Here is a 10142-nt window from a genome sequence, read left to right as displayed (position 1 = left end):
CTTGGCTGGACTCTGGGCTCTGAGGGGAGAGAGAGAAGGTAGGCCAGGGGCTCAGGTCAGTGCTTTTAAGAAAATCCTAGCTTGTGTTCTTACTAAAGTGTGAGTGACCGATAGCACCCAGTAGGAAGTTTGAATCATGTTTGTATCTGTGTAACTGTATGTGTGTGTGGTGGGTTTTGAAGAAGCTTCAGACAAAAATCCCTACCTCAGGAAGCTGTCAATTCCAATGGAGACAGATAATAAACAAAATAGATAAAATATTTGATGTGAGAAGTGCTACAGAGAAAAATAAAGCAGACAAAAGTCATGGGGATGCAGGAAGTGGATTTGGGAGATAGTGATTTTTTTTTTTCTTTGCGGTACGTGGGCTTCTCACCGTTGTGGCCTCTCCCGTTGCGGAGCACAGGCTCTGGACACGCAGGCTCAGCGGTCATGGCTCACAGGCCCAGCTGCTCCGCGGCACGTGGGATCTTCCCGGACCGGGGCACGAACCCGTGTCGCCTGCATTGGCAGGCAGACTCTCAACCACTGCGCCACCAGGGAAGCCCAGGTGGTGATTTTTAATAAAAGGCCAGGAAAGGAGGCCTCACCAAGGAAGTGACATAATTTTTTTTAATTTTTAATTTTTTGCGGTACGCGGGCCTCTCAACGCTGCGGCCTCTCCCGTTGCGGAGCACAGGCTCCGCACGCGCAGGCTCAGCGGCCATGGCTCACGGGCCCAGCCGCTCCGCGGCACGTGGGATCCTCCCGGGCCGGGGCACAAACCCACGTCCCCTGCATCGGCAGGCGGACTCTCAACCACTGCGCCACCAGGGAAGCCCTGAAGTGACATAATTTAAGCAGAGACCTGCAGGAGGTGAGGGAGGGACCATGTAGGTATCTGGGGAAGAGTGATCCAGGCAGAGGGAATAGCACGTGTAAAGGCCCTGGGACGAGACCTTGCTCGGTGGGTTAGAGGAACAGTGAGGAGGCCAGTGTGGCTGGAGTGGAGTGAGTGAGGGGAAGAGTGGAGGGAGTCAAGACCAGGCAGACTGTCCAGGGCCTTGTAGGGTGTGTGGATTACTTTAGCTTTCATTCTAAGTGAAGTGGGAGCCACAGAGTGTTCTAAGCAAAGGAGCGACATGACCTGATTCAAGTTTTCACAGGCTCCCTTTGGCTCCTATGGGAGGAACAGACTGCGGGGGTGTCAGGGCCAGAGCTGAGAGACCAGGTCACTCGTCCAGGTGGGTGGTTGGGTGATAGGGCTCTGGCCAGGGTGTGGACCCTGGAGGAATGGGAAATGGTTGGATTCTGGATACAGTCTGAAGACTAAGCTGATGGGGTTTGCTACTGGGTTGATAAGGAGAGGGGATGAAAGAAAGAGAGGAGTTGAAGGTGACTCCCAGGTTTTGTCCTCATCATCTGGAAGGACAAAGCTGACAGAGGTTGGGACAGGTGGGGAGCTGATAGGGAGCTGGTTTGGGGGCATGTTATGTTCGAGGTGCCCGTGAGATCCCCACGTGCAGATGTCAAGCAGGAAGTTGGCTCTCTGAGTCTCGAGTCAGGGGAGGGATCCTGGCTGGACTTCTAAATTCAGGGGTCACCTACATACGATTGATGTCAGACCTAGAGCACTGAAGGGGTATCTGAGAGTGCAGGGGCTTGAGGCAGAGGGGTCACTTGCAGAAGCATAAATCGAGGCTGGCAGGGGAATTCCCTGGAGGTCTCGTGGTTAGGACTCCGCGCTTTCACTGCCTTGGGCCCGGGTTCGATCCCTGGTCGGGGAGCTAGGATCCCGCAAGCCGCGCGGCAAAAAAACAAAAGAAAAAGAAAAACGCTGGCAGGAGAAAGCTATGGTCCTTGGACCGTGGGTCCTACATTGATGAATGAGTAAAGCCCTGGGCACTAATGGGGCCATTTCAGAGAGAATTTGGGAAGAAGTGGGCAGGGCATCATCAAATAATCTGGAGGATTCCTTAAAGCTTACTTAGCATAAATGCCTGGCAGGAGTTGAGTAAAAACAAACAAACCAAAAAACACTAAAAGTTTATTGAGCACCTATTATGTACCAAACACTTTAAAGCCACATTTCATTTCATCCTCACAGCGCATTGAGGTGGGCACTCATATGTCTAATTTGAGGAAAGAAGAAAGGCAAGGCACACTGATAAAAACTCTCACGCAGTGGCGGGTAGGAAGTAGAGCTGGTGGTAAGGACCGACAGTTCAAAGATGCTGGAAGAATACCCTGCCCTCAGTGCAGTGCCTGGCCCACGGGAGGCGCTCCAAGCCTCTGTGCCAAACGTAAAGGCGGGACGCAGGCAGGTAAGAAGCGGGCAGGCGGAGTCCACAGGCAGCTTATAAAGCCCAAACCACTGCTTGCGGGCGGTGTTGGGGCATTTTCTCTATCCTTGGGGATCCAGGGTCCAAGGGTCTCAGGTTAGACTCTCCTCCTCCTCGCCAATGGGGCTGGGCAGCCAGGGTGGAGCCGGCCCCCGGGGCCCGGGCATTGGCACAACGGTGAAGGGCTCGGCGGGTGGCCCGGGGGCTGGCGGCTCGCGGCCGGCGTGGGGCTCAGACTCCGGCTCTGGCAGGCCTAAGGGTAGCAGCGCGTCACTGCAACTGCACTCTGGGGCCGCGCCATCAGGGGCGCCCGCGCATGCGCAGCTGCCGGCTGTGGATTCCTCCGACACGCAGCTGTTCTTGCGGCGCAGTAAAGACAGGCGCCGGCCCAGCAGGCCTCCAGCGGCCATGCCGGCGCCCACCGGCAGGAGGCGCTGCAGGAAGTCGCCGTGTGCATCGCTCAGCGGTGCATCCACGCCGTCCTGCCGCTGGAACTGCATGTCCTCCTTGGCCAGCCTGCGGAAGAGACAATGAATGGGTCAGCGCTGCGGCCTCTCCCTTCTTCATCAACAGAGTTGGGACCGAGGAACGCTGCTTTTCCACCCCATTGTCCCACTTATCCCAAAAGACCTTGGCTCCTCACCCGAGAGCCTGGCCTTATCCTCTGGCTCTGGCTATGCTCAAACTTAGGCCTCAAAAGGCTAAGTTGGGGCCCTGCCGCCTGTCCTTTGGTATCGCTTCTGGCCCATCCAGTCCTCATAGACTGTAGCCCTTAGCTCTGCCCCCAGTTAGTGGCCGGGTCCCAGACCTTGACCCGGATCCCTGACCCCTGACCCGTCCTAGTCCTCATGACTTTAGCTCTTAGCCCCGAATCTCCAGGGTGTAGCCTTTAGCCCCGACCTGGTCACCCACAGCCCCTTCAATCAGATACACCCCGCAGTCATGAGACCCGCCCCCAAGAGGCCCCGCCCATCCCCCCTGGCTCACGTGATGTCGAAGGTGGAGCCCTGGAAGGAGGGCTGCTGCAACAGGAAGGCGGTGGCAGCGGTGTAGGGAGCGCGAGCCTCAGCTGCGTCCCAGTATAGGTCCTTCTCCAGCATGGCCAGGTCGTCGTACATCTCGTCCACGGCCAGCATTGACACCTGCGGGCGAGGATACGCGGGGAAGAGTGGGCATGGAACAGCGCCGGCACCGAAGGGTGGACCCCTCTGGATGGGTAGGAGTGTGGTGACCAAAGAGAAGGATGGATCAGGGGCGATGTCTGAGCGAGTCTTAGCAGGGGTGGGGCCAGGGCCGCTTTGGGAGCCCAGGGGTGGTCTTAACCGAGAGAGTCTCACTTGGAAGTTGCGGTCGATCAGAAAGTTGGTCTCAAAGTCATCGTCGTCCTCTCCGAAGGGGTTGATGAGCTGCTCAGCTACCTGAGTGGGTAAGAGGAGAGGTAGGTGGAGAACTGAAAACCCCTGCCCGCTCCACCCCTGGAGTCCTGGCCTTGGGGCCCCACCCACCTTGAGCCAGCCCGCGTAGAAGAAGAACTGCATCAGGGTGAAGATGGGTACGCACAGGTCCAGGTCGTGGTCTTTGTAGCCCTGCGCCGGGTCCAGGAACTGGCGACCGATGAGGCAGGCCAGGAAGTAGCTGTACACAGCGATGGTCACCACCTGGGGGAGGGGCAGGACGGAGTGCCAATTCAGGGTTCTCTGGGCCTTGGGGTGTCATGGAGAGACCAGAGCCAGGATCGCGAGTCACTGTGATGGGGTCTTAGCTGGCCCTCAGTTTCTCCTTGAGACCAACGCTCCAGGGCCTCTGACGCGGGATATAAAGAGGCACGGCGGGGTTACCTGGGTGTAGACAAGGGGTATGCTAATCCAGTCGTAGTGAAAGAGCATCCCACACTTGGCCCGAAACACAGTCAGCTCCTGGAGGCAGATACACGTTATGAGGGGGCCTGAATAGTGAGCTCACACATGGGGATTAAGTGGGGGGGGTGTACCTGGGATGGAGGCGAGTGGTCACGTGGTGGGAGGCGGGCGTGTTCTTCTAGGGACTTCAGGGGGAGTATCTAGTGGTGAGTGTACGCCTAGGAGCACTATGCACCTAGGAGCCGCCCCATAGAGATTAAGCGTACACCTGGGGGCTGCTAGATAAGGGTGCTTGGCATCCGCCTTGTGGGAGGCGCACGGCAGACACACAACCTCAGGGTGCGTGGGGTACAATTTCCCTGGCATTTGATATGAGTGACCACCTGGAGAGCCCACCTCCAGCAGCAGCTTAAGGGCGCCGTTGTTGCGGATGCGGCCCTCGCGCTGAGCCTGCGCCGCCAGGTTGGAGAACCAGACGCAAGGCACCCAGTACTTGTTGTAGGATGAGTTCAGGTTCTCGAACTTCTTGCGCTCCTCGCGGGTCATAAACCCTGGAGGGGCGAGTACCTGCTTCCACCACATGGTCTATGGTGGGGAAGCGCTTGAAGACAGCGGTGCTGACAGAGCGCAGGATAAGCACAGCAGAGAGTCCTGCATAGCGCATGAGCGTGCGTCGGTAGAGGCGGCCGCGCTCGTCGCGCCCGTGCACTGTGCCGACCACCACGCACATGAGCGCGTCGGGCAGGGGCATACATAGGTACTGGTTCCACCAGCGGTGCACCACCAGCGTTACGTAGAAGCCTGCGGGAGAGCCGGGAATGGGAGACTCAGTTGGGACACTAGGGCCAGGGGTTTGGGGTCCCAGGTCATGGGAAGAGGAGTGACATAGGGTCTTCACCAGGAACATGCGGTAGGCTGGATACCCAGACCATGTGGTGCCACCTGAGCTGGGAACCTGGAGATTCAGCCCTGAGGTACAGAGAGGTTGGTGCAGGCTGGATCACCCTGGCTACTTGGATGTCTCCTGGGATGGGCGATTAGGATCTCCGTATAGAGGTGGAGACAGAGGGCCCACAGGCAGGTTGTCACCAAAGCCACAGGGAGCCCCGGAGCCAGGGATGTGTGAAGGGGTTGGGCATGGTGTCTAAGTCAGGGAACCTGGGGCAGGCTGGTCACCCCATCCTTGTGGGCCCAGAATGGTGGGAGGAAGGCTGAGGTCAAGTGAAGTCACTGAGGACAGGGAGCTGGGACTTGTCAGAGATGCCCCTCAGGCTGGACTTGAAAGGATGCAGTCATGTGGGGCTCTTGGATGGGGGTCCCTGGGGCTCAGTACATGTGAGGGGAGGCACTAGTAATCCCATGCAGACGCAGATGGGAGTCCCTGAGTTGACCAGGGATGAGCCTGTGCATGACACGGAATTCTCATTGGGGGAACCTCAGGGGACCCTCTGATCAGATGACATACAAGGTCTCAGGAATTGGGGCCATACTTGGCCTAAAGGACGCAGAAATGGGGATTTGTGGGGGGTGGCTTTGGGGGGGGGGGCGTCTCGGAAAGGCAGGAATGGGAGTCTCCAAAAGGCATGAATGGCAATGGGTTTCTCAGGATGAAGGGAATGGGGAACTCAGGAGCGCGAACGCACCGAGCACAAAAGAGACCGGGATGAGACTGGCGTACTGGTCGCAGTAAAGAACGAGCTTCTCAAAGTAGCGCTTCTGCTCTTCGGTCAGCACGAAGCTGCGAGGGAGGGGGCGCGGAATCACGGGCGAGCCCCGGTCCCCAGTTGCAGGTCTCCCTTCCAGCGCCTCCTCCGGGGCCGGCCCGGAGCCCCTCCCCAGACGCCCCCACTCCGGCCGGCCCTCCCCCCTCTCCCGGGGCCGCCTCACCGATAGGCGGCACTCAGCGCCATGTAGAGCCCAAGGAAACACAGCAGCTCGCGCCACAGAAGTTTGTAGATGCTCCCGCGCCACAGCAGCAGCAGCTTCGAGAAGCCGCCGAAGCGCGCGTTCGCCACGCAAGCTGTGTACGTGACAGTCATCGCGGCGCCCGGGCCGGTCCAGCCCCCTCTCCTTGGGCTTGACCGGACCCGGGATTGGGGGCCGAGGAATGGGGGGCCGGGCCGGGCTGGAAGGCTGCTGGAGAGGGTGGAAAGGTGCGGGGACGACTCAGCTCCGCGTCACTTTCCACGCCCGGCCACCTCCTCGGTACCGGCCCTGGCTCAGCTTCCCGTCCCCTCCCACCTGTTCAGTCCTGCCCTAGCCCCCAGCCCTCCTCCCCAAGGCCCTCTGGCAGGCCACTCCCTTCCTTGGACTCCAGGTCCCAGCGTCCTGCGCCGACCTCCCCAGGCCCTCTCCGTTCATCCCCCACCGCCAAGGCCCTTGGTCCACCGAGTTAACCCGAGCTGCCCTCTCTGATCCCATACCCCTTACCTGGACGCCATCTACAGCCTCCCCCCCGCTCCCCGAGTCCCTAGCGCCTCAGTTTCTATGTTCCCAGGGCTCCAACTGACTTCCTTCCCTCAAGTCCCACTTCTGCTTTCCCTCCCCCTACTCTGCTAACCCAGTCTCGGCCCATTCTCTCCCCTGCACTTCCTTTTGAAGCCCTCCAAAGCCGGATCCCCAAGCTTCCAGGCCCCAGGTCCTCCCCCACAGCCCCTCAGCCTCAGGCTGGCTCCGTCTCCTGCACAGCTGCCCCAGCCTATCCCCCTCCCACTTAATCGAACTGGCTCTGCCCCCTCCCGATTCTGGATCCACCTAGACCTTTCCTCTGTCCATTCCCCTCTAGCCTTCTGAGCCCGCCAACCGTACCCTGAGGACTCAGATTCTTGCCCGCAGACCAACTCGTCCTCAAGGTTCCCTATTCCCCCAGGCCTGGGTCCTTCTCACCTGGTGGCTGGTTCAGGGACACCCAGGGACAGGGAAAGGACAGGCTTCAGGGTTGGGTGGGGCTGAAGCCAGATTCTGTGAGGGAGGGGGCTGGGGAGTGGGCGTGGGTGGCCCCTCCCTGGCCCTCCCCCCTCAGTTGCAGCCTCAGAACTTTGAAGTCTCATCAGTTTGTTACCTGGGGCAGGGGGTGGGGAATTCACCTTGTCCTCCGTAGCTCCTTCCTGTCCAGTCTCCCAGTCAGTCACTGGCAGATCCAAGAAATCTTGGACCTAGACCTGGGGGAGGGGGCAGGAACCCTGTCTTTACCAGACCCAGACATATACACACACTGCTCAGTGAGTCTGGGTCGCTCCACACTCACCTGTAATCACACACAAAGATGCACCTAGAAACACACACCATAGACCCAGACACAAATTCAGCTTTCCTCAACACAGCCTCCCACGACCACGGTGACCCAGAAAGCAGTACGCACTGTCACAAAGACTTCCAGAGTCACCAAAGAGACAACACTTAGCCCCCCCCACCCCCATACGCAGATATAAAGCAGATGGACCCTAACCCACCAGGCTCTCGGCTCTCAGGCACCCACACGGTGCTCCAAACAGCCACCCAGGAACACAGGGGCAGGGACCCAGGCACCCTGAATTCCTTCATGATCATACTACGTAATAAAGACACACGCAAGGTCACACAACCAGCCAAGTGCAGACCCCAGCCCGACCCCAGAATGCCTTCACACGTGAGCCATCACACAGAGGGAGGTAGCAGACATTTATTCCTGATCTCCCCTGCACAAAAACACACCATGGCCACACACCAGATGCAGGAGCACAGCAGCACACAGTCCCGGGGTCAGAGCCGGGTCCTAGGGAGTCCCTTCGATATGCCAATGTAGCAAAGACACACTCATACAACATCGACCCCTCCCAACAGTCCCACAGACCCAGAGGGTCACATCCAGATGGAGTCAGGCCACAACCCCTCATGAAACTCACCTGCATTCATTTGTACATCAATACGTGTAAGACACACGCTCCCCAACACCCCCTCACTGCGGGCGGCGACGGGCAGGCACACACACACCCTGGGTCTCAAACACTTTGGGCGTTGTCATGAACACACAAGCTTAGGGACACAAAACCTTGTCTCCACATTTGGCATGGATACAGGACAGATGTTCTCCTTTTACAGACACACCTACAAAGGGGGCACTCTAGCCTGGCAGAAACAACCCTCCATCTTCACCATTGAATGCATAGCCCAGTGTGGGAGGGGCAGGTGCTCAGGGTTTCAGCTCCAAGAGGGGCGCCCTGGGGCGCCCCTGAGCCTCTCAAGTCGACCCCAGCACCAGGAGTGCACATGGCTCCACTCGACCCTGCCCCCAAAGGTCTGGCCAGCCAGGACGCAGTGTTCCTAACCTGGCAGGTGTCTGCCCAGCCCGGGGTAGTTAGGAACCAGCTCGGACTGGCTGTACTCGGACCCATGCCTCTGCCGTCCAGCTGCTGGACAGCACATAAAAGAGAATGAGGGGTGATGCTGCTAGCTACGGGAACTGGGGAGGGGACAGGCTTCAGGTTGATGGGCTCCATACCTGACCAGAGGCCCCTATTCCCTTGGATGTATCCTCACATACTGCAGCCAGCCCTCCCCTCCACAGCCCCCATCGACCCCCGTGCGCATCTCCCCTACTCCGGCTCACTGTCCCCGCATACTTCTGACTGCTGAACCCGGGCTGGGGCAGAGGCGGGTTGCCCAGGCTAGTTCACATGCTTACTAATTGTTACAATGAATAGTAGCAAACAGACCTTGGCAGGCACACGCCTGGGGCCACTGTAAAGGCGTTACCTATTTCATTTCATTGTGTCCTCAAAAGCAGGAAATGTGAAGTTTGTGCTCCTTATTCCCGCTATCAAGGTAGGGAAACAGGCTCAGAGGACGCACAGTCTGTGCATGGCACAGCTAGGGTCTGAACCCAGGCAGTTTGGTTCAGAGCCTGGGGTCCTGCCATGGGCTGCACTGCCATGTTCGTTTACAAGCACCTCCTCAATGTGGGCGTGCCCACGTGGGCTTGTGTACACCTGACTGAACTGGGGGGACACGTCTAGGCTCGTGGTTGCATTCCCCTCACACACACACCCTGGCACGCCTAGACCCTGGGTGTGCACTGAACACCACTTCCTGACTCATGTATATCCTTAGTCACCCCCTTTCTCCCGCCATCCCCATCCAGCTCCAGCTTGGAACTTGCAAATGCCCAAGGTCATGCCAGTCCTGGGTCTTGGGGATGACCGTGACTGTCCAGGCAGTGGCAGAAGGAGGAGTGAAGGAGAGAAGGGGTGCTGCTTTATGCCTTTCAGGCTGGTTTGCTAACCCTTCCAGGGTCAGGTGAATTTGTGCCATGGCCCTATGAATGGCCACGCTTCTGTCTCCATTTTAGGAATATGGGGACTGAAGTTCAAACTGCAGGAAATAGGTGGCAGGCCACTCAGTGAGGCTGCTCTGGGGGCAGGACAGGACTTCAGGGCCCATCCAGCCTGAGTCCTTTGTCATCCTGCCCCTTAATCGGCCTCCCTGTTGCAGCCCTGTGCTGGGAGGGGCTGATGCCATTCCCTGTAACAGGAATTGGGAGGTGGGGGTGGAAACTGTTAATCCGCAGTCTGGCAGGCCCAGCCTCTGCCCAGGGTGCCCACTAATTCCCAAACCAAACAGCAGGCAGTGCTGGGCCCGCTGCCGACCTAATCCGCTCCCCACCAGCCTGGGGCTGGCCAAGGGGCCTCCCCGTTCCCACGCTCTGAGCCTTGAAGGAAGAGGGCAGATGCCCCTTTCTTCTACTCCAGGCTTTACAGCCCCAGAGGACACCCTTACCCATACAAAGCTAGAAAAAGGCACCCCTTTACAGAAGAACCCTCCTTCCAGAATTACCACAATAAACACACATCTCTATTAGGTCTCTGTTGTGAGAGACCTAAACATACATCTATGCCTCTCTGGATGTGACATCTTTGTGCAGTGTACAACCTTTGCAACTGTACATGGAGGTACTAGGCCCCAACCCCCCATGTCAACATCCACA

At 58.3% G+C, this 10142-nt stretch overlaps 1 protein-coding gene across 1 annotated transcript; it reads right to left on the bottom strand.

The window, feature by feature from the left end:
- Positions 1-2037: 2037 nt before the first annotated feature.
- BEST2 (bestrophin 2) lies at positions 2038-6677 on the bottom strand. Its single transcript, XM_024767420.1, is given in 10 exon segments — positions 2038-2837; positions 3309-3463; positions 3659-3739; positions 3827-3979; positions 4160-4237; positions 4577-4747; positions 4749-4981; positions 5824-5918; positions 6068-6316; positions 6611-6677. Coding segments are annotated over 10 exon segments (1650 nt in total). The 5' UTR covers positions 6622-6677; the 3' UTR covers positions 2038-2413.
- Between the last annotated feature and the right edge of the window lie 3465 nt (positions 6678-10142).

This window comes from Neophocaena asiaeorientalis, unplaced genomic scaffold (genome assembly GCF_003031525.2).
Source record: "Neophocaena asiaeorientalis asiaeorientalis breed wild unplaced genomic scaffold, Neophocaena_asiaeorientalis_V1.1 scaffold87, whole genome shotgun sequence".
Taxonomy (NCBI): domain Eukaryota; kingdom Metazoa; phylum Chordata; class Mammalia; order Artiodactyla; family Phocoenidae; genus Neophocaena; species Neophocaena asiaeorientalis.
The sequence above is the reverse complement of the archived record's forward strand: the minus strand, read 5'-3'. Positions and strand labels throughout refer to the sequence as shown.